Source organism: Homalodisca vitripennis, chromosome 3, assembly GCF_021130785.1.
Source record: "Homalodisca vitripennis isolate AUS2020 chromosome 3, UT_GWSS_2.1, whole genome shotgun sequence".
Lineage (NCBI taxonomy): Eukaryota > Metazoa > Arthropoda > Insecta > Hemiptera > Cicadellidae > Homalodisca > Homalodisca vitripennis.
The window spans coordinates 142,132,633-142,157,696 of NC_060209.1; the positions used below are offsets into that span (position 1 = coordinate 142,132,633).

General features: G+C 34.3%; 2 protein-coding genes across 3 annotated transcripts in view; one reads left to right on the forward strand and one right to left on the reverse strand.

The window, feature by feature from the left end:
• The window catches only part of LOC124357601 (interference hedgehog-like), a 145,395-nt gene that overhangs the window by 116,895 nt on the left and 3,436 nt on the right, over positions 1–25,064 (reverse strand). The gene's annotated exons all lie outside the window — the stretch shown is intronic.
• On the forward strand, positions 14,016–15,316 carry LOC124357602 (protein SGT1 homolog). Its single transcript, XM_046809527.1, has one exon. The coding sequence runs from the start codon at positions 14,506–14,508 to the stop codon at positions 15,115–15,117; it is 612 nt and encodes a 203-aa protein (XP_046665483.1). The 5' UTR covers positions 14,016–14,505; the 3' UTR covers positions 15,118–15,316.

Sequence of the window (25,064 nt, forward strand, 5' to 3'; positions counted from 1 at the left end):
CTTTGAACCCCTTAACATTACCTAAAAAAATCAAACTATGTATCGGAATAAACCAAAGTGAATTAACAGACAGATTTATTTACTGTCAATAATTGTAAAGTATGTACGTTGTTTAAAAATAACATGTATTTTTATTCTGTCTCGTCAGTAAAATGTACCATCAATAAGATCTAAATTAAGAATTTCATTAGAGATAGTCATCGAGGATAATAAATACGTTATTAATATACATAAATTTAAATGATAATTAATAAAAAAAGCACTTGAGTCTTAATATAGCATCTGTCATGTAACGAGATTAAATAAGAGTCAAGCATTGTCCATAAATTATTCAACTCGACAATCAATTTACATCGGATGCAGCGTTATACACGAGCTGCTACATTTTGGACACTCGACTCGACTCCGAGAGAACAAAAGAACGAAAGTGCAAGTGGAACAAACCACTCATGTTGTTGACAGGCACCTTATAAACATTCCGGAGACTGTTCGGAGTGAAGTGGCTGGGCTGCTCAACTCGGCCATCGCCAGCGACTCAACGCTGTTTATTAAACACACCAGTACTACATTGAGAGCTTTGGGAATTGGAACAAAGTGACCAAGCAGTATGTTCCTGGGACAATACATGGCAACAATATTATGTTTATTAAACCGGCATTAGATTGAAGACACTGGGCATTGACACAAAGTGACCAAATGGTGAGTAGTAACGGTAAAGGGTAAAGTGGTTAGGCGGCTCAATCCTGTCCTCTACAACGACCCAACGATATGTTCACTAAACCCACCGGGACACCATTAAAGACTTTGAAAGGTCAAACCAGATGAGCGCAACAGAATGTTACGGGAACGATAAAGGGCGAAAAGGCAGAGCAGTTCGGCCGGGCCATCAGCAGCAACCCCGAAGCTATTAATTTCTAAACATGCCGGGACAACGCTGAAAACCTTGAAAATTTGAACAGGATGACTGCAAACGGGACCGATACAGGATGAAGAGGTAGAGCGGCTCAGCCTGGCCAACGCCAGCGGACCAACTATATGTTCACTAAACACACCAGGAGAACACTGAAGAACTTTATCGTTGTAACAAGATGACCGCAATAGAATTTTCTGGGAACGATACAGGGTGAAAAAGGCAGAGCGGCTCAGCCTGGCCAACGCTAGCGGTCCAACTATATGTTCATTAAACACACCAGGAGAACACTGAACAACTTTATCGTTGTAACAAGATGGCCGCAATAGAATTTTCTGGGAACGATACAGGGTGAAGAGGCAGAGCGACTCAGCCCGGCCAACGCCAAAGATCCAACACCATGTTTACTAAACTCACCAGTACAACATTGAGAGCTTTGGGAATTGGAACGAAGTGACCAAGCGATATGTTACTGGGACAATACATGGCAACAAGACACTGGGCATTGACACAAAGTGACTAAATGGTGAGTAGTAACGGTGAAGGGTAAAGTGGTTAGGCGGCTCGATCCTGTCCTCTACAACAACTATTAAAGACTTTGAAAAGTTAAACCAGATGAGCGCAACAGAATGTTACGGGAACGATAAAGGGCGAAAAGGCAGAGCAGTTCGGCCGGGCCATCAGCAGCAACCCCGACGCTATTTTCTAAACATGCTGGGACAGCACTGAAAACTTTGAAAATTTGAAAAAGATGACTGCAAACGGGAACGATAAAGGGTGAAGAGGCAGAGCGGCTCAGCCTGGCCAACGCCGGCGGTCCAACTACAACACACCGGGACAACACAGTACACTGGACACTCGTAATACGAAATAGGCGACCAAACCTGTATCCTCCATAGTCGGTACCGAATGAAGTGGCTTGGCAGTTTGGTCAGGTGATCGCCGACAATCCATCAGTAAGCTAAACATATCGACACAATATTTGAGAGTCTGGTGACTGGGATGGGCCGCGGCGGTACACGCGTCCGGCACAGCGGCTCTCACGCGAGATGTAAGAGAATTTCTAAAACATTTCCAACTGGGAATAATGACTAGGCGAATCGTGTGATTAGTCGGTCGTCACTCTCGAATCCAACGAGGGGCAGTTTTTGTGGACTCCACTCCACGACCTCCTCGCCCGACACCTCCGACAAAAAATTCATTACAACAAACAATGCGTTGTTATCTTCTCGATCCGACCGAGGAAACGCACAAAATCATCGAATATAATTTGATATCTAAATCACAAAAGCGTTCCCCGAGTTCAATAAAGAAGCGCGAAGAAAGAGCATCGGAACTGTGTCCGACTCTTGGGCCCCTGCTCTATAATTACGGCCGGACGCATCTTTTGTTTTACCATCCGACACTGTGGCGTACTTTACGCCTACATTGTTGCGGCGACTTCAAACACACCTTTAACGCAACTAAAAAACATGTGGTTAAGAGACAATTATTTAAAACACTTGCCAGTCGCGAGTACTGCGGTATTTTACCGATGTCTTGATTGCAATTTATCGCCAGTATCTACAAGTCTATCTGTGAAAGCCCTGAGGGCGTGCCAAGTAGAACCGTACCTACACGATCACACCCACGCTTTCACACGTCCTTCCAGCGATTACGGCGAGAGCAAATCTCCCCGTACCGGTTGTAAAACGATCAACGTGGAAACAATCCTTCGGCGTAAATCAAATTGAGCATGGTGCCCGCTACATGCGACTGTTGTTATTTGTATAATCAAATACAACAAATTGACGTGGTTGTAATCAATATACTCTCATATTACCTTGACTGGACTTCACAGTAAAGTATAATGTGCACCGAAACCAAATCACAATTGACTACCGTTCTACGATCTACATGCTTGCCTGTCAACTCTTACACCGACATTTAAATCAAAATATTTAAATACTTCTTAATTGTACATTACTATTTTCAATTAGAGTTTACTCAAATATAAAGCAAGAGTTACATACAGCATAGTAAATTCAATACCAATACAGCACTATAAAGTTGGTATAAATAGTCTTAGGAATCATCGTAGTACTTAAGTACAGTAGTTGGAATAGAATATCTCAGAAAGTGATTTTTTACATTTTAATAGTTAGAACAAGACGTTACAAAAAGGAATCCTAGCACTTAATAGTTGGAACAAAATGTGACAGAAAGCGATCCGTGCACTTAGGATTTAGAACATGACGTTTCAAAACAAAATCTTTGTATTAGTAGTGGTGTGGGCAAGATGATCACGCGTCTACTTCACCGTTCATGTACAGGAATATGTTGATATAACGAGAGTACCATTGCCCCTTCTATCAATAATTTTCTGCTATATCTCCATATTGTTATTTTATTATCCATTATGCCACCGACAATATATATAGTAAACAGAGCAATGACAATAATTAATAATTCTTCTATTAAAAACAAACGTATGAGTTCGCCACCCCGCGTGTCGCTTTAACAGGCTAAGCTAAGGTTGTATATAATATGTCAAGTGCATATTTCATTCTTGAAATGTCCTGCACATAGAGACAGTCAGACCAAAGATATTTTTAGACCTTCCGGCAGTCAGAAACGAAATTGTGCCAGCCTACTGATTGATAGGCTTCAATGACGTTCAGCCAAATCTTATTGATTGAACATACTAGTACTCCGTCATAGAACTCATTCCTGCCTATATAAAAATGAAGTTTCATGCAAAATTTAAGTCAACCAATAAAACGTCCTTATCGTGATGTCTTACGGATAGTTAGGTTACATTTTTTACTATGTCCATATTAAAATATCGTATGATTGTACTCAACTGTCAACAAATTTATTTATTCTGCGTTGTTCTTGTTGCCATCACTGCGGCCCGTAAAACCTATGTGAAAATGTTCGTTTTCTAACACCCAACCAAATCACGTATAGCGACATGCACCATTATCAAACTCGATGTTGTCAATAGAGGTATGAAGCTTCAAGCGAGATTTCAAGACTACGGGTCAATTCGTTCTCGAGACATCGTGAGCACAGACAAAAATGAGTTTGATCGAGTCCTCGAGTTTAGACTTAGCTAACGCTCACCCAATGAGAAACTCGCATCTCATAATTTGATTACTACTGTGTGTGAGTGTGACTGTTGTGGTAGCAGACTGCCAGCCAGCTAGCCTCGTCTTTGTCTTCTGGTGACCGGAGCCGAGGCGCGGGCTGGGCAGGGCCAGGGCGGGACCAGGCGGCAGGTGAGTATAACAAGCACAGACAGACCCCTATCATTACCCCGACATGCCGTGTTAGCCGATCCCCCACTCCCATCACTCCTACCTTACACCAAAATTAATTTTTAAATAAGGCAACACACGCCAGCTCTACACTCTCTCGGTTTATCAATTACGAACTATTAGGCGCAGCAATCTCTCGTGTCCAACTTCTCTCGGAGTTTCACGGCTCGGAACTCACGCAAAGCCTCTAGTTATCGAAACAGATGTTGGAGTCTAGAAGAAATCTGTATGTAATAGCAGTAACGTACTTAGAGACGTCAAAAAGGGACCGTCGTAGAATATATAAAAACTGTAAAAAGGCACGAACAAACGTATATTATTATAATTATAAGCTGAACATTTAGCGAAGTTGGTTCGTCAGTTGCCGATGAACGACCTGATCTATGCCCTAAACGGATTAAATTTGTGGCGATACTCTACCTTTATCTGCATTGAAAATGGTACACATCCTTTTTCTATTAGGAGTCTCAATTTCTATTTGCCAAACAGTGACTTTTATTACAATGGTCTTAAGAGTAACCATGTTGGCAACAATAAAAATACAGAATTAACAATAATTAGTAAACAGAGTATGTTGTGGACTTTAATCGTATTACATTTTCCAATGACTTTTCAACACATTTGATGAAGTTACTTTATTATGAACTAGTTGTATACAACGTTTAAAGTTTGTTTTTGACGATGGAAGGATTGTGAAGGAAACAGTATTTTTCTCGACATTAACCATGGTTCAATAATGTATGTTGTGATTCCTGACTTAGCCGTGTCACAACAGATATGATTTGTTTAAATTAATCTAGATTGTAGTTATATGTTAGATTGGTCATCCACCTAAGGAAGAAATCAGATTACAGATCTCGATACGAGATGACACATCTGATTTCTTGTATCACTGAACGATGACAAAAATCCGGAATATCTCTGTTTCCTTCAAACTACGCTTGAACAGTGACGTAAAAGCTATCGTGAAGAAAGCCAACAATTTTATCTTCATAGCAAAGGCTTTTTACATGTTATATCTTGACTGAAATCACTCATGAAAGATGTCATGGACAGAGACAGCATAGAAATCTCATGTATAAAACGTTTCCATCGGCTCAATTTCTTGTCTGTCTGTTAAGTCTGTACTAGTTTGTTTTGTCTGTTGTATATTTTATCAATTTTAAATTTAACTTTGCGAAGACCGAGTGTATTAAAATTTGGAACATAGTTCCAAACTGAAAACAGTGCTATAACATGTAATGCAGCCTACTCATCGCAGATGTTTCTTCGTTTGTGAATACTCAGTAGATCTAATAAAGCTAAATTTTAAAATTACTCAAAACTGAGCTATAGCTTATACAATATTTGTTATAAGGCTAAGCAAAGCGTTTCCGATAGTCTGTCAGCCAAATAAGTCAAATTTATCTACATAATATAACTAATTCCAACTAATTTATTGTTTAATAGTTAACGAAATACGCCGGATAGTGCATCCTTTATAAAATGGTTTCCAAGTCGTGATAATAATTTAATCCTCTTAACATAACGTGTTATTCATTCATAGATCATATGAATATGGAGTTAAAATATATCAAAGTCAATAGGCCTACTAAATAAATGCGAAAACAAAATAACATAAAGATTTAAAGTTTGTTGTCACTACCTACTCTACTTAAAATGTGCCATACATTATTTAAAAAATATTAATATTTATTACATGCCCTTGTTGTTATAAAAATTGGGCAAATTATTGTTCTGATTTCTTCAAGGTATTTTAATCATGTAATAAGTACCAGAAGGTTGGTAACATAAGATACCCCACATACCACCAGCGGAATACCTACAGTAAATAACTGTTTCTATGGAAGGGAGGACGCATAACAAAACCAAGGCTAAATCATCTAAATTTATTACGCAATCAATATACCAAGAGCTTACGACAACTATCAACTCCAATACACTTTTACAACATGGCCTCCTGCCGGTTTCTATCTTGTATAACTCAGACAACAATGTATGACTCGATATGTTTTCTCCTGATACTGTACTACCGTCTGTCGCGCGGTACAACTCCAATACATTTTACGGTATAGCATCATACCGGTTACTCTCTTGTATACCTCAGACAACAATGTATGACTCGATATGTTTTCTCCTGATACTGTACTACCGTCTGTCGCGCGGTACAACTCCAATACATTTTACGGTATAGCATCATACCGGTTACTCTCTTGTATACCTCAGACAACAATGTATGACTCGATATCTTTTCTCCTAATACTGTACTACCGTCTGTCGCGCGGTACAACTCCAATACACTTTACACCATAGCCTCATACCGGTTACTCTCTTGTATACCTCAGACAAGAATGTACAATACAATACATTTCCTCCTGACATTGCACTGCTATTTACCACGTTTTAGAATTTCACTTCACAGCAGGGTTTCTCGTTACAATAAGGTAGTAAAAACGAACTGTCATGATATGTTGAGTATTCCCCTTCATTCGTATACATGAATAATACACGCGTAAATAAAATATAGTTTAAATATACGTAATAAGGTGAACGAAAAAAATGAGAAAAGTTAAAGTACTATAAACCAAATTGGATACTGGTAACTTTTAATAACTGTCTATCAGGCACATTAAGGAAATCGAGTCATCCACAAAATTAATGAGCATCATACACCATGATGTATAACATATATGTTAATAAAGTGTTGTAGTTCAGGCACCAAGCGGGGATAGAGTCAATACAGCAATGCAAATAACTCCAGTTGGACGCTTGATAGCTCAAAAGAGTTTGTTCTCATTGTTTTCGGATCCAATAAATTATAATTTGCGAATGTCAATCACAAAAACAAAGAGGGTGTAGTTTAATATTTACTCTGGAAAAAGGGTGAAAGTGAGCAGAACGACTTAGTTCCATTCACAAATAATGTAAATATTGTGTTTCCAGGTCCTGCACTTTTAACAAAACGATCAAATAAATCGGTAGCCACCCACTCCAAGCTAAATATTCTCCTCAATAACTCTTTTAAAACGGCGCTCATAAATGTTCCTCCCTCCTCTGATTGCATCTTCGGTCCAGAGGGCCGCTCGCCATCGTAACTTTCGGGACCCGGACGCCCGCTTGTCAATTAACGCACATTCTCGCTCGGGTAGCGTCGTCCGTCACATAGCGCCATCACACACCGTCACCTCCCGACCCTCTACAGTTGTACCACAGGCTAACTTTACCAACCTCTCTTCTTAGTTAGAGTTTCTCCAAACCAAACAGATACTATGAAACCCGAGTTAATCTATAACTATCTAAAACAACATTGATACTAAAAAGATCCATCTTTAGTTTTAGAATTTATCTAGCCATAACATTATAATAATTTAATTAGGAATCCATTATTATAATTCAAAGGACGATTTTTATTTTAATAAATTATTTAGTATGGTATATCAAAGTTGATTAATGTTTACCACTCATTACACATTAAATGACAAGAATTTTATTAACTACTCGGCCGCATAAATCTATTTCTATTTACGAGAGAAATTAGTTGAAAAGGAGTAAAATTACATGCACAATTTTCATATTTTTAATAGAACAAACTTAGTATTCGTTAGAATTTTCCCAATGCTCACGTCGCAATAGCTACAGGACTGCCTATCTGCAAATTAGTTACTCTAGTTTGAAAGAAAATACAATTAATCCCATAAGGATCCAAATAGCGGGATAACTCTAATTACTGATATTAGTAGACTGTTAATAATTATTTCTACCGACTTTATAAATAGCATTATTTTTGTAGTGTAATACTCACAAAATAGAAATAAACCAACCTCATACAATTTCTTAAAATGTTTTATCATTATACATGATTAACATTAATTTTATAATTCTTTTCATGGCCAGTTTACTTTGTAACTCCACAAACTCTTATGGAGTAGCATTTAATACGCACCAAATAATAGTATTATAATACAGTTTACTTAAATAAAAAATATTTAAATTTCTGATGACTGTAGATGATAATTATTAAGACCCCGTTTTGTGGCTATTTATCTTATAAATAAAAATTAATCGTTAAATGTGTTGGTAAGCGCTAATCTCAAGAACGGCTGGACCAGTTCGGTTAATTCTTTTTGTAAAATGTCCATTGAAATCTGAGGAAGGTTTTTATGAAGCAAAATATAAGAAAAGTTACCTGGAATATTTTTAAATTCAGAAAAAATGTAGTTTTTACGATTCATAATCCAAATTAAATCGGCGCTAAACAGCTGTTCACACCTTCAGTTTTATGTCGACAAATTGGCTGAAACATATTATGTTTACATTTAAATTTGATAAAATATTACGTAAACAGTGCTTAATCATTAGCGTAATGCAGATAGTAAAATAAAAAGTTAATATCAACATTTTACTCCAGATCGCGTTACTGATGAATTTAAATCATCTAATGCATTTTATATAATTATTATTTAAACACTGTTATAAAACCAACCTTAATGAACAAAGTTAGGAATGTTTTCACATACGTTACTTTAAACTGATGGGCTTCCTTGACATTGTGATATGGCATTTTAACAGTGGCTTATGGGAAAACAGAGAAATTAATACTAACATGCCTCAACGTAACAAAAAACTTTTATTTTTGAATGTTGCGTAACCTTAATAAGGATTTCTCCTTATACCGAAAGTACATAGGAAATGGGTAGGACTTCTCCCTAGGCCGTAATAGGCTTCTCAGTCCTACTCATGTGTATATTTTCTTCATCAGGACAAAAAGGCAAATCTAACTTTGTCTCTGGAAATATTTGAGACGGAAAGTATATTACAGAAGCCCATAGTAGATGATTTTGACCAAAGTAGATTTCCAAGAACTGTATAATCGAACTATATAGTATTTTGATCGAGGCAATACGGCAAGCTAAATTGTGACTTAGTAAGTGAATTTAAACGACAACGATTCATTCTTTTCCGACTACAGTCCAAAAAACAAGACTTATGTCATCACACGCTCATCAAATACGAACATTGTTTTCTATAATCATATCTACATGCTTCCCATCAAACCCAATTGATTTGTGGATCAAGATTATATGTGTGATGATATTTTGTATCAAATACGGAATAGAATAGAAAATCCAAATATACAAATCAGTGAAGAAATTTACAACGAAGCATTGATTTCAATTGAGGACATGTGCTTGATGATGTCAAACAAACTATTAATTCAATTAGGCCTGGCCGCGCCCAATCGTCCAATGCATGATGCTTTTAACCAAGAGTTGCAAAAACCAACACTGTATGATCTCAACACTTTGAGAGAATTAATTCAAACAAACCTTCCACTGTTGAATTAACAACAGAAGTATGTATTTGATGCTCTTATGAAAGTAACAAATGATGAAACTGGAGGGATTTACTTCTTAGATGCACATGGTGGTACAGGAAATACATTTTTGGATTTAATTAATATTAGCAACAATTCGCTCACAAAATACAATTGCACTTGCACTCGCTTCGTCGGGAATCGCAGCAACTTTGCTTAAAGGTGGTCGAACAGCCCATTTTCCATACACTACAATTTCCATTAAATATGCAAAGCAATGAAACTCCAACCTGCAACATTTCGAAGAACTCTGCAATGGCAAAGGTTTTGCAGCAATGTAAATTGATTGTTTGGGATGAATGCACGATGGCACATAAACAATCTTTGGAGGCTTTAGACAGAACCTTAAAAGATCTACGGAGCAATCATAACCGATTTGGTGGTGCAATTATTTTATTAGCAGAAGATTTTCGTCAAACATTGCCAGTGATTCCACGATCAACGCCAGCTGATGAACTCAATGCATGTCTAAAGTCCTCCAACTTGAAACATGTCAAAGTACTTCATTTAAGCAAGAATATGCGTGTCGAGTTGCAAAATGACCAATTTCCTATAGACATGTTGACTGGCTGCATTAACTTTCCATAAAGTCTCTGTCAGTCAACTCGATCAAACGATGAACTTATTCAGAAGGTGTTTTTCAAAATTACACAAAACCATGATTGGTTGAGCGAACGAACTATATTAACTGAAAAAAAAAAAAAAAAAAAAAAAAAAAAAAAAAAAAAAAAAAAAAAAAAAAAAAAAACAGAGATGTAAATGAATTAAATTTTAATATTCAAGAACAAATTAGAGGCGAATCGAGGATATATAAATAAGTTGATTCGGCTACTAACCAAGATGATGTAGTCAACTATCCACCGGAATTTTTGAATTCGCTGGATTTGCCAGGATTGCAACCTCACAATTTTCAATTAAAGGTTGGATCGGTAGTTATAATGTTGAGAAATATCAACCAACCGTGTCTTTGCAACGGCACACGGTTAGCGATAAAAACATTACTAAACAACGTGATAGTAGCAACTATACTGAAAGGAAAGTATAAAGGAGAAAATGGTTCTCGTACCGCGCATCCCAATGATTCCGGCTGATGTGCCATTTGAGTTTAAACGACTGCAGTTTGCAGCGCGGCTTCTTTTTACTATGACCATAAACAAGTCCCAGGGGCAATCATTAATTATTTGTGGTATTAATCTAGAAAACCCATGTTTCTCACATGGTCAATTGTACGTTGCCTGTTCCCGTGTTGGAAAACCATCAGATTTGTTTGTCTATGCGCCAGGTAATCAAACAAAAAACATCGTATATCACACAGCACTACAAAGAAAATAAAACTGATTTTTGTTAATAATACTATGATTCTCATGATTAACAATAAAGCGATTACTTACTTTTAAATGCTTATGTATGTTTTATTTAATTATTTTTTATGCACAATGCTCTATCACCAGGGTGACGGTTCTGTTCAGGAGAATTTTTTGCCCCGACTATAAAATAGGTAGGAACAAAAAACTGCCACATTACAAATCTTTTTCACAGGACGAAGTCTGTCGGGTCCGCTAGTTATTTATAAATATGAGTAGAAAAATAAAGCAAATTGTTAGTTTGAAAGGTACTATTAAAAACATTTGAAGGGTACAGGTGAAGAAGGGGGAATGTCAAAAAAAATTTTTTGTTTTATTTATCTATTATATAGGTTATGTGCTGTAGTTTTAAGTGCATAAACAAGACTGGTTAAAATGGGTAATGTCGTTAGATAAAAATATAAATAAAATACCCATACATGTGAAAAAGGGGGAATGTCAGGACGTTACCAGCTAAGAAGGAGGAATGTCAGCTGTGAGTCATGCAGACACTAGTAAACACGTTTTGATTGTTACTTCAATGTGATGCCTTGTGTAAGTTAGAGGTTAGTTTGTTTATGTTACGTACATAAAGTGTTTCATGATGAAAAGTAACGAAGAAATAAGTGATATAGAGAGTGATTGTGATGTGCGTAGTGCAGTGAATGTAAATCATTCTCAGGCAAAGAAAAGAAAGACATTTGGCCGCATAACTGACGTGAGTAAGAAACTTAGGTTACAAAGCCATTTCCCAGGACCTGACTGTCATTGCAAAAGATTGCTTTGTTTTCAAAATGTTCCTGAATGCTCTAGGAACAATATTTTGAAGCAGTTTAATTTAATGTCTTCTGTTGATGAACAGAACTCATATTTATGTGGCCTAATTAGCGTACAGAAAATTCAAAACCGACGTTCACGTCAAGATGAAGAAAACGCTAAATTTAAAGATGCGGTATATTCTTATAGAGTTAGGTTTTTAGACCATGAGGGAAAAATACAAGAAATTCAGGTTTGTTTTAAGGCTTTTATAGCTATCCATGGTATTACAAAAAAAAAATGAAGGTTCTTCAAAAATCTTTAAAGGAATTCGGCATGTCCCCAAAGGATCAAAGAGGAAAGCATTCTTCCAGACCTAGGAAACTTTCCCGTGAGCAAACAGAAGCAGTAATGGGCCACATTAGATCTTTTAAAGGCCGTAAAGGTCATTACAATCTGGCAGAATCTGCAAAAACATACTTACCAGAAGACCTTAACATTAAAAAAAATGCACAACATGTACATTGAAAAATATCTTAACTTAAAAGTGTCTAATGAAAGTTACAGAACAATTTTCTCAACTAAATTTAATCTCTCATTTGGGTACCCCAGGAAGGACACTTGTAGTACATGTGATGAATTCCAAGTCAAAATAAAGAACTTGGAAGTTGAAAAAAGTCATATTTCAGAAAATACCAATAGTACCGAATATCTGAGAATAGAAAATGAAGTGAAACGTTTGGAAATTGAAAATAAAGTTCATAGATTGAAGGCAGATACATTTTATAAAAGAAAACGGGAAGCTAAGAAAAGAAGTAAGAAAAGCAACTCTGAAGAAGCAATTTGCTTCGATTTTCAGAAAAATCTACCTACACCTAACATCTCTACAAATGATGTCTATTACAGGCGCCAATTATCTGTATATAGTTTTAATGTACACATTTTGTCAACAGGAGAAAGTACATTTTATACTTATCCTGAAACAGTAGGTAGAAAAGGTAGTGATGATGTGTGTTCCATGTTGCACGATTTCGTATACAACCATCTTGACATAAATGTCCGACGTATTTTCATGTTCTGTGATTCTTGTGGAGGACAGAACAAGAACTTCACAGTGTTCAGATTCCTGCACAATTTAGTGCACAAAGAAAATAGATTTGATGAAATTAAAATCTTTTTCCCTATAAGAGGCCATTCATACCTTGAAACTGACAAGAATATGGGCCTAGTCAATCAAAAAGCTAAGGTAGAGCAACCAAAAGAGTGGGTGGAGATTTTTAGAGAAGCCAGAGTAAAACCTCCTTTCAGTGTAATAGAGGTGGATCAGTTGCTTTTCCGAAATTGGTCAGACCACCTGAACAAAATTTATACCAAGAAGTGCCCTTTCAAAACGAGACCTGTTCGAGAAGCCAAGATCGTTAAAACACATTCTCGTTTTGTTTTTTACCGAAACTCATATAACGGTCCTTATGAATCTGCAGTAATTGCTAACCGTCGCCAAATTAGGGGGCTCTCTAACTTACAAGAGAATGAATTTGAACTACCACACTATCTTTATGAAGGTAAGACACAGCAATTACTTGTATCATGATGCTTAGTCAAATAACATTTTTGTGTCAGGATACTTGTCCTAACATACCATGATAAGGAACTCTTTTTTACAGCATTAATACTCTATTACACATTTTAAAAAGTTAAATAAATAACTAACAGCATAAGACTGTGTCAATTTTATATTTTGTATATTGTGGTATCATCTTTTGGAAACCGCAAGTATTCTGTGTTTGGTTTTAGGTTTGATTCCTATTTCCAAGGCAAAGTTTGATGACGTTGTGCACCTATCCAGATTCTGCACAAAGAATGCCGAAGAGTACTTCAAAGCATTACCTCATGCTGAATGAGGGCCTGGAGCACTGTAGTCTTAACCAAGTAACATTTTAACTCAATAATGTTCTCATTTTATCAATTAAATTCAAACTGTATTAAAACAAGTTTTGATTTAACTCATGACATTCCCCCTTTTTAACCAGTAAAAGTGTATTATTGATATAATTCTTTAAACAAAGCGTTCTAGTGAATTTCAAATGTCATGACAACTTACAAAACATATGGTAAACATATCAAAGATATGTTTTTAAAATTAATATTACATAATATAATACAACATACCATTCATATCAGTCTTAAAACTTTAAAAATGTTCCCCTGTAAAATTAGTTAAAAGTGACATTCCCCCTTCTTCCCCTGTACCCTTCATTTGTATTTTAAACAGCTGGTCATGTAGTTGCCTTATTCGGCATAGACTGCGCCACCGTCAATCCTCAACTGCTGTGCAGCTTTGATAATTTGGTGCAAGGTGCAAGTATGGCCGCTAGCTTACTCATCTTATTGTGTCATTACGGATAAATCTGTGATTTGTTTTGTATACATGTTAATAATGAGTTTCTACTCCTTTTTGTAGAGATTTATTGTGTTATATCTTAATCCTATAGAATAATCCAAGTGTACCTATGCCTGAACTGAAGGATGTGTAGTTTATTTTTAAAAAAGGTGGTCCTCATCTAACATAAATAACTTTCTGAATCGTGTGCACAGTGTTTTAGATTGTTAACTTATTCAGTTCTAAAACTGATATATAATTTATGTTAAGTTGAACTTTCAAGATAATAATCAATTTACTTGTTAACATGATTTTGAAAAGCTAAGATATTTACAATAGGTCACTTGAAACAGCTGATTTTGTTGGTTATGTTTTAAATCCTCAAAGGAAAACATCACTGTTTTCATTTCAAAAGTTATTTGACTTAATAAATACCATATAATATGGAGGAGAAGAGGGAAAGTGAGAGTGAAAATACCCCAACAGACCAATCTTGTGTCCCAAAATCAAATTTTAAATATGATTGGTATCAAACTGACACTCATGTCACGGTAAATATTTTGATCAAGAACTTAAGCAAGGATGATGTTGAGATTAATTTTGAAGAAAAATCATTTACTCTTGATCTACTTAAAGATGAATCATTTTCTTTAAATCTATTCAAACCTATTGCTCCATCAAAATGCACATATCGTATAACGCCAACAAAGGTAGAGTTAAAATTGAAAAAATTAAATGAAGATTTTTGGTCTGGACTTGAAGCAGTTAAAGGGCCTGAAGTGAAGGAAACACCATTGCCTCTTGCTAAACATAACTGGGATAAATTTGTTGAGACTGAACTTAAAGATGACCCAGCTCAAGGAGAAGCGGCCCTCAATGAACTTTTTCAAAAGATCTACTCTGAGGGAAGTGATGAAGTTAAAAAGGCAATGAACAAGTCTTTTCTAGAAAGTGGAGGTACTGTTTTAAGTACAAACTGGAATGAAGTTGGTGACAAAACAGTGGACATTAAACCCCCAGATGGTATGGAATGGAAGAAATGGGATCAACCTTAGTTTGTTCAGTAATTTTTAATGTACTTCAGTTTCATAACTTTCGGATCTAACTAAACCATATAAAATTATTGTTTAATTTTAATCAATACAAGGCTCTAATTTTACTTGAAGTGTGAATTGTAAGGCCAGTTTAAAGAGGTTGATTAAGTAATCAAGTTCACGTTTGTTAATTTACTGAAATAAAAAGCTCTTTATTAAATGTGTTTTTTCATACATGAACAGTCCCAATAGGCATGATAAAAGGCCATGTGTTAGGCCATGGCAGAAAATTCAGTAAGTATTGCCATTACTCACTTAGGCTTTATTCTACCTGTAATTAACGATAAATGTTTATGAAAGCTAACATTCAGGATAGTTGCAATGAGCTTTCACAATGATATATATTCATCAAAATAATATCCATGTTGTGTGAATCTCATTTACTGTAAAATAGTTAGGCTAAGTTGGAAAAAAATCTTTGATACTTATGCACAACTTGTCCATACTTTTTGTAGGCCATATTCTAAGTTAAGTTAAAAGTAAAAAAAAATAAACCCTAGCCAAGTGTATTAATAGGTACATTGACTGCGGCAAACCCGCTACTGCAGAGTAGTGAAACAAGTCAAGATCACTTAAAATACAGAACAACTGCTGTAAAAAGGTTAATCTAACATACCGATACTTTAACTCTAGAAGGGATATCCGTTGATCTGCTGTTTTGATGTTTTAAGCAAGGTTTTTTAAATTCACTAAAAGTCCAAATTAGCAATATATGTATTTTTATGAATAAAATGAATACTTTTTTGCAGTTAGGTAATTCTGAGCAATTATGGTGTGTTAACTTCAACTTATTTGATATTTCAGTATAACTACCAGGCAGTCCGACAAGTAAAAAAACATGACTATAGAGTATTATGACATCAAGCCAATGTTGACACTGCTGAGCTAGGGTAGGGTACGATAAGCGGACCCGGTTTTTTATATCGAAGAATGTAGTCATCGATACCTAATATTCGCATCCCAAATCCTAGACTATAAATCGATATAAAAGTCTATATTCCTCAATAACAATCATACGTTTTAAATTAGAATACGAATTTAATATTTACAGTGATCAAACAAATTATTATAACCAAAATTATGGAAACTGAAGACGACCATATTTGCTCCTCTCACAGTTACAGTTGTTTCTTTCCCACAAATTTCACATAATGCGTTTTTCAGTACGAGTCCAACATGCTGAAGCCATGAAAAACATGCCTTATCTTTCAAAGCAATGTAGTGTAGTTTTCTAAAATTGACTGCCATTTTTAATAATTAAAATTACTTATGTAAAATTGAAATATTACCTTACGTGTATTATTTGAAAGTGTTCACAGCTGTTGATATAGATTATTTAAATTAATAGTTCAAAATAATTAATCAGTATCGATGGTTGTGATTAAGTAATATCGTTTGCCAATTTCGATATAGAAACCGGGTGTCCACTTACCGTACCCTACCCCTAAGCTGTAAGAGTTCATTTTAAATATTTATTGATTTTCAATTCATCCAACATAAAAGATAGAGAGAGAGAGACACTCGCATAATTTGAGTTTGATTTTTATATAGCCTACTATTTGCAGAGATGGTATTTCTTTTTCTGCCAGCAGAGCGGGGTGGCTCCAAGACTTGTGCTGATGGCAGGGCATTTGTGATTGGTACTTTTTCAAGGCTGCAGTATAATATGCGGCCCCCACCACAATCAAATCATCAACATTCATGATTATCTAAACTACCTAAAACAATATGATGAACTTTATTACATTGTAGGTATTTCAAATTAGAGTATAGTTCAGCTGTTTTTATATCCAACAAAAATTAATAATTTAATGGTGAATTAAAAAAACTATCTAGGCTATGCATATTATAAAATTTAACAAACAAAACAGTGTAACATTCAGTTACTTTTTGCTATTTTGAAAGATAAACTTGTATAATGTGTTGTGACACAAATAACTCATATACATCAAAATTGTACTTGCAAAGTACCATTACTCACATACCATCCAAATGATTTTACTTTATTCCAATTAATTTGAAGCAATATTGTTAATCAATACATTAAAAACAGCTGGAAATAAATAATTGTAAATAACTATAATAAGAATGTTTTTGTTTTCAATATTTTAGGCATATCTAATCAATAATCCGATTGTGGTGGTGGCCGCTTACTATACTGCAGCCCTTCCCATGATCAAATCATCCGAAGACGAACCCTTGAAGGCCATTGAGTAGGAGATAAAGGACTTCAACAGCGAATCTGATTAAGTTGAAAAGTGGAGAGCTGTTAAGAGTTTTTGTATGTGTTAGGTTAGGTTAGGAATTGTGACTTATTCAATTTAGCCACCATGATTTTCTTTCATAATATAATTTTTGTAAATGCTAACAAAATGGTTTCTTTAGGATTCATCTTATTTTGGCTTATTGAAAGATTAGAACAAAGATTTGATAGATTATAGTTTGTTTACAATTAATGTATAAAAATATAGGCCTATAGTCAAATTTCTATGGGGGAGATTGCCTCTTTTCACCCAGTTTCTTCACTGTGGTTTTGAAGCAGAGTGATTTTAACACGTATCTTTTTTATAAATTTAGTGCAGTTAAGGTGTTAATTAACGAAAAGATATATTAGAAATTATAAATTGCTAAATTAATTTTAGCATCTTTTTATTGCCTGTTAACCAATAGGTTTTGGTACTATTTTGCTTTAAAATTATGAATTGCCGGAAATTTATCAATTTTGGAAATATTGCTGGCATAATTTTTTAATAATAAATAATATTTTAAATCTGTATATACTTTATTTCTATTTTTTTAAGATATAATGTAATACATTTAATTAAAGATTTATAACTAATTTCCTTTAGAAAATTAAAAGAATACAGTTTTAAGTATTTATAATTACAAATAATATTGATGCGAATTGCATGTTAAATGTTCCAAAATATCTGAAACTGGCTTGGCAGGTTTATAATATGCCTTTAGTGAAAGGCCTGTGAGAACATGCAGTAAGGAAATTGTCTGGTAGCAAAAGGCTTAAAACAAGCTATGAGATTTCTTTTAGTTCTGATTCTTACATGGTCAATGTCACTAACTATATTCTAAGTTCATATTTTGTCAACACTTTGTTAGCATAATTAATTTTGCCAGGGTTTGAGACCTAACCCTTTACGTGATATGAGTTCCAAATTATGATTCATTTATGTGTTGTGAAGCAACAAAGTTGTAATTTATGACACACTATTTTAGTATGGCAACCGATTCTTGAGTAATGTTAGAACTAATGCACCTGTCGATAGATTGGTTCACTGCCCTATGTCGATTGTAGTAATTGAAACAAAGATAATAATATAATAAATACTATTAATATATAATAATCAGTCGAAGTTATTGAATCGACTCTTTTGCTCTTGTACTATCAAGAACATAAGAAGCGTGTCATGTGCTTGATCAGGTGCACTACACACAAGCAACAGGTGGCAGTGGTTTTTGTTGTTCTTGGCTAATGTTAGTTTGATCTTAAGTATCTGATCCAAGAGTGTCATGTGCTTGATCAGGTGCACTACAAACAAGCAACGGGTGACAGTGGTTTTTGTTGTTCTAGGATGGCTAGTGTTAGTTTGATCTTAAGTGCCTGATCTAAAACTGTCTTGTGCTTGATCGGCTGCGCTACACAAGCAATGGATTTCAGTGGCTTGTTGTTGTTGTTCTGGGACGGTAAGTGTTAGTTTGATCTAAAGTGTCTGATCCATATCATTCTGATGATATTTCTTAAACTTCTATATTCCTACAAAAAAAGAAAGTAACTCGGAATAAAGAAGTAAGCACAAGATAGAGATGTACACAGTTTTGAAATATGTTACATTACTTTTTTTCATGTAGCTACATTGTATGTACTGTAAGTTTTTGTTGCTAATAATATGGTGACATTTGGGCATTTAAATCTTCTTTGTATTCACACAAATTTTGTAGTTACCTTCAGGTACAGTTAAAAATTTAATTTCAAAAGTAAAAATTACTAAAGTTTGGCCCCATTTTATAAGTAATCAAAGTACAATATGGTGTAGCTATGGCCGTGAACTCGGTGGCACCATGGTGTGGGAGTGAACTGCATGCTAGTTCTTCGTCATAGATTAAGCACTGCCACCGCTTACCTTCCCTGCTCCCTGGTGATTATACACATACCGATGTTTTATACATTACTGTACAACTTTGGCCTGCTCCATCTTACACAGCTACGTGCCTTCCTACTGTATGAACCTTATATTGTTGTACAAGCTCATTTTATATTTTATGCCGAATGAAAACATATATAATATGCATGTCAGAATGTATTTATTTTAAACACACCTGCTCAAAGATATGAAAATGCTAATCATTACAGAGAAATCTCCATTCACCACTTGGGAGGGTTAAACCTCACTGACCACTGTTTTCAGTTTTTCATCGCAGTTTACAGACAACAAAAAGTGTATAAATTTAATATTAAGATGCAATACAATGATAATGAACAATATTCTCACAAAAATTCAGAGCTGGAAATCATTAGATATCAGCTACGCTAACTGACAAAATTTTAGAGTGACTGACATTATGATCATGTAAATAGCTATTAAATAGGACAATACGTATTTAAACAGTTAAAGTTTACAAAATAACCATTAGTGATATCAATGTAATATAAATATATTCTTCAAAAATTTAAAACCTTGTAAAATTTATCCACAATTTGGCCAAAAATAGCTGATTTTACCAACTTATTATGTTATTGGCGAAAAATAACAAATGTTTACCTAACGATAAGTAAAGAAACATACAGGGTGAACAGACAATCTAGGCCACTGATTGTAGTGGTATATCAAGTAAAGGTAGAAAATCTGTTTCAACTGAACTCGTTCTATTTTATGGCCAAAGGATTCGATAAAATTATATTGAACCCTCCCAAAAAATCTGATAGGAATATTTTTGGGTATTTCTGGGGGGTGGAGGATTGATTTTGGAAAACAAATTTAAATCAGGGATGCTACAGGTCAGGGAAATCAGGGAAGTCAGGGAAAAGTCAGGGAAAAAAAAACAGGACTGGAAATCAGGGAAAAGTCAGGGAATCCGGTCTCAAGTCAGGGAATTTCGACGTTGGTCAGGGAAAAAATATAAAATCCCTTTACACAAATAAACTTACTGCCGCCGCACCGAGTCCAAGCCTGCAGACGACGCGGCGCATATTTTACTTCTGTGTTGTAAAAGATCATTTAAGTCAATCTTTTTGTACGTATTAAACTGTGTTCACTTTATTTTTTGCTTTTTTTATATTTGCCACCCTGTTAGCCTCAACACCGCTTTTTTTCACCCATTAATTGCCAAAAACCCTGGGGATTGCGTCGAAAAAAAGTCAGGGAAAAATGAAAAATTTGGTCTGGAAATCAGGGAAAAGTCAGGGAATTTCATTATTGGGCTCCTGTAGCAACCCTGTAAATGCAAAGGTGGGACGTGTGGTAACTCACTTTAAAGGTCTCTTGACACAGATCATTACAAATATTTTCAATTTATCTAGCTGTAAATGTTCAGGGTGTTAAAAAATCTACATGAAACAGCTTTAACAGGTTTTTTTTATTGTTACTTTATTAAACAACTTTTAAAACTCCGAATGTTTCCCAAAATAGTGAGGACCTACCCTTCCTATAAGTAACTAAGAACGTTCAGTTCCCAAACATATGACATTTAAAAATTATTTACAAAAATGTACTTGAAAAATTTAAAATTTTTATAACTAAAACATATTAAATACAACCATTACTTATTAAGAGTTAAAAAACTAAAAACATTTTCATTTAAACTTTGGCTTTATATGAAGCAGTTTTGGTTCAGTAGGCAAAAATAACATTACATAAAGACACGTTAAGATATGATTAGGGTAGGATAAGTTGATAAAAGTGCAGGACAGTTACGCAAGTTTTTGTTATTTTTAATTGAAATTATATAAAGTGTGTTCAGTAAGTTCCGTGAAATGTTCTACAAGCATCCGAGATTAACTTAATGCCTTTAGCAGAGTGTGCTGCACCATATACATGACACATTTGAGTACTTGGACAATTCTAGGGCGTATTCTACAGTAAAAGGACTCGTTAAAAAAATTACAGTTGCAGTATTAGGTTATTGAGGTGTTACAGTTCTAAAAATAAAACACCCAAAATCTCCTAGTTTAATAGTTTTTAATCAAATAATGTATCTAAGGTACTATTTAAAAATGTAATTAAAAATTCATAGCAAAAAATACGTTCCAGTTTTCACTTTAATAAACCAACTTAGAATTTTCCCACTTACTTTAAAACATTACATATATAGTTATAAGCTTATTCAGTTTCAATGAATAATATAAAAACTCATTTCATAAAAAATAAATGAAATTACTTTTATCCCTTTTGGTGTTAGGTGGGAAAATGAGATCTCATCTTCAAGAGGTCTGTAACTATCTGATACTTAAAGGGTTATATAATGATACCAGATCAGATATAGTTGTCAATAAATCCTTAGGGTGTTAGGTGGGAAATGTGGTCTCATCTTCAGGAGGTCTGTTACTTAAAGGGTTATATAATGATACCAGACCACATATAGTTGTCGATAAATCCTTAGGGTGTAAGGTGGGAAAATGTGGTCTTATCTTCAGGAGGTCTGTAACTATCTGATACTTAGAGGGTTATATAATGATAACCGACCAGATACAGTGGTCGATATTAAACCTTTGGGTGTTAGGTGGTAAAATGTGGAGTCTCCAGTCTCATCTACAAGAGTTCTTTAAGATAACTATCTGATACTCAAAGTATTTTATAATGATACCCGACTATATATAGTTTTCAATATTAAATAATAATACCTGACTAGCTGTAGTTGTCGATATTAACTTTTACGTTACTTGACTAGCTATATTTGCCAATATACCCCTGTGGGAGTTAGGAGTGAAGACAGATTTTTCAATGAAGAATTTCAACAAGAAGACATTCAATTAGTATAGACTCAGCAGTGTTAAGACAGGAAGTTTTTCCACAAAGAATTTTGATAAGGTGCCATTCAATAAGTATGGGCTCAAGTATAGTTTAACTTTTGTCGAAAGTATGTGTTTTTTACCTATAGAACTCAAAATTAAGTGTAAGTGCATTAAGTTAAGTGTATTACAAGTAATTTTTTATTTTTTGTATTATTTTTACAAGTTGCCTAAACATTTTGGTCCAAAAATCGAACTATGAAGAGGTAGTTTTCTTTTGTATAGAAGAATAGTATATTCTTAACTTACTAATTAAAACAGTACATGAAATTTACTACAGTTTGGTTATTTTGATTTTAAGATTTTTCATACCCTTGAGATAATAAAAAGTTCCATTACACGTGTTTGAAAAATTTATTTCACACTTTTTTGGTATGAGAATCTATCTCCTTAGCTGAAGAAACCATAAAAAATATTTTAATTTCAAATTACTTTTATGTTTAATTAAATTTTGAAAAAAAGGCAGCAATAGTGGAGATAATTTCTTGGGCTGTTAAAAACAACTACTGGGAGTTCCATGGTTACTGACCATAATTTCTATGAAGAGCAATTCAAAATGAGATCAATACTGGGGTCATAGATCTCATCAAATCGGACCCAAACTATGTAGGATGCTGACATTTTAATTTTGAATGGATTTTTTTTATACCCAACGAAACTGAATGAGCATGGAACTGAAACGTGAACATGTGCAACGCATATTTCTAGACCTGTCTTTTGTCTTTTAAATCTTTTGATTGTGTGCATCATAAACACTGTTGCACAAATTGAAATCATATGGTGTACGTGGTCTGCCACATAGATGGCTCTACTCTTACCTGAAAGACGGAAACAAGAGAGTTCAGATCTCTGTCCCTTAGAGATCTATCCTAGGACCAATGTTGTTTATAATATATGCAAATGACCTAAAATCTTCAGTCCAAAGTGGAAAGGTAATCCAGTATGCCAATGACACGACTCTCATAAAAATCGCATTTGGAAATTAAATCTTTCTTGATCTGAACTCTTGCATTCAGTTCGTTTTGAAATAAATTAGAAAACAAACTAAATAAAATCAAATGTCATAAAATTTTTCCTGAATCAGTATGAAAGCCAATCAGAACCTTAATATTTGTGGACAATGTACTTCTCGAAATGACGGACTCCAAAAAATTCTTGAAAATGCATCTTTATCGAGGTCTTACCTGGAATAACTATATTGACAAGGTTTGTACAAAGGTAACATAAGCATCCACGCATAGCAGAATCTTTCAAAAATATGCTCTTTTGAGGTTTTAAGAATGGCCTATTTTGGCCTTATTAACCCTCATTTGTCATATGGAATTCGCCTCTGGGGTAGTTGTTCCCAACAAGAATTATTGAGTGTTTAGACTTCAAAAGAAAGCCATAACAATATTTCAAGATTACATTTTTGAGTCATGTAGAGGTGCTTTCAGTGAGCTCTCGTTGCTGACTTTAGTTAGCCTATATTTTCTCGAGGTGATCCTGTACTTCTTCTTAAAGTGTTCTTTGGTGAGGAACATGGAAATTTACAATTACGAGACAAGGGGTAAAAGCAACTATGGACTACAGCAATACCAAAACAATTTGTTGCTATGTAATCAACGGGTTTCCTAAAATGCATATAACATTCAAAATTTCACTTAATTTAAAGCTTGTTTCAAACGTCTTTTGGTGTCAGGTATGTTTTATTCTGTAGATGAGTTTCTGACGCGCTGCTGGGACAATTAGAAGTCCTCATAAAATCTGGATCCGATAATGGCATAATGAGTGAGCAAATGGTTTTGTTATGTATGACAATGTAACAGGAATTGTTATTTTTATACTAATACTATGGATGGTCTGGCTTTTCACTGCTTAGCCCATATCAATTGGATAGCTTCTGTGTCAAAATTCTTTGCATGAATTCTTCAAAATAGTATGTCAAGGAGTCATATTAGTTTTGTAAATAACACTCAAATCAAACAGCCACTTTCATTGGATTTGTTTTCTTAGTTGTTTGTTTCTAGTAATACATCATTTAAATTAAATTTTGAAGATTACCATAACTAATTGAAGACCGCAAAGGTAAAAATCTTTGTTTAAACATTGTTCACATGACTAAATCTGATACTCATAATTTATAATTACAGAAAACGTACACATAATTTGTAATAATATAAATTGGATATTTTAAATTTTAATAACATTAACCAGTGTTAAAAATGATTAACTTAATCAATATCAAATAAATGTCAAAGTTTATTATCATTACTGATTTTCAATACCCTTAAATTTATTTGTTTTGAGTGCTTTTTTTAAACAAAAGATGGCTGTAATATAATAAGCGACCACCAACAGTTTGAATCATAGAATAAAAATGTATTTATTGAATATATAATTTTACCTGAATTATTAATTGTGATTTTTATTTACAATAATTATTACCAGTTAATAACAATATTGTTTTAATTAATTGAAACAAGTTTCAATTTAATTTGTATGGGATTTTAGGAATGAACGTAAAAAGTAAAATGGCAATGATTATGCATTATATATATTAAAATGTACTTTTTTAAATGGTAATTAATAATACTGGTACTAATTGAGATTTACAAAAATTTTAAGATGAGTCACATTTACTCCACAAAATAGTTCAATACTTTATTTATTACAAAGTTCATATGTACATTTAAAATTCACAACAAAATGATATTTTTATGTTACATAACTAAAGATTATGTTTCTACAGTTGGAAATAGGCCTACCTATAATGTAAACGTGAATGAGCAGTATAGTAAGCGGCCACCACAATCATCAAATCAGGTAACCAAACTAACAATTATAAATACCTAAACTGTCGAACACAAAAACATTCTTTTAAAATTAATTATTGCCAGCTCTTTTC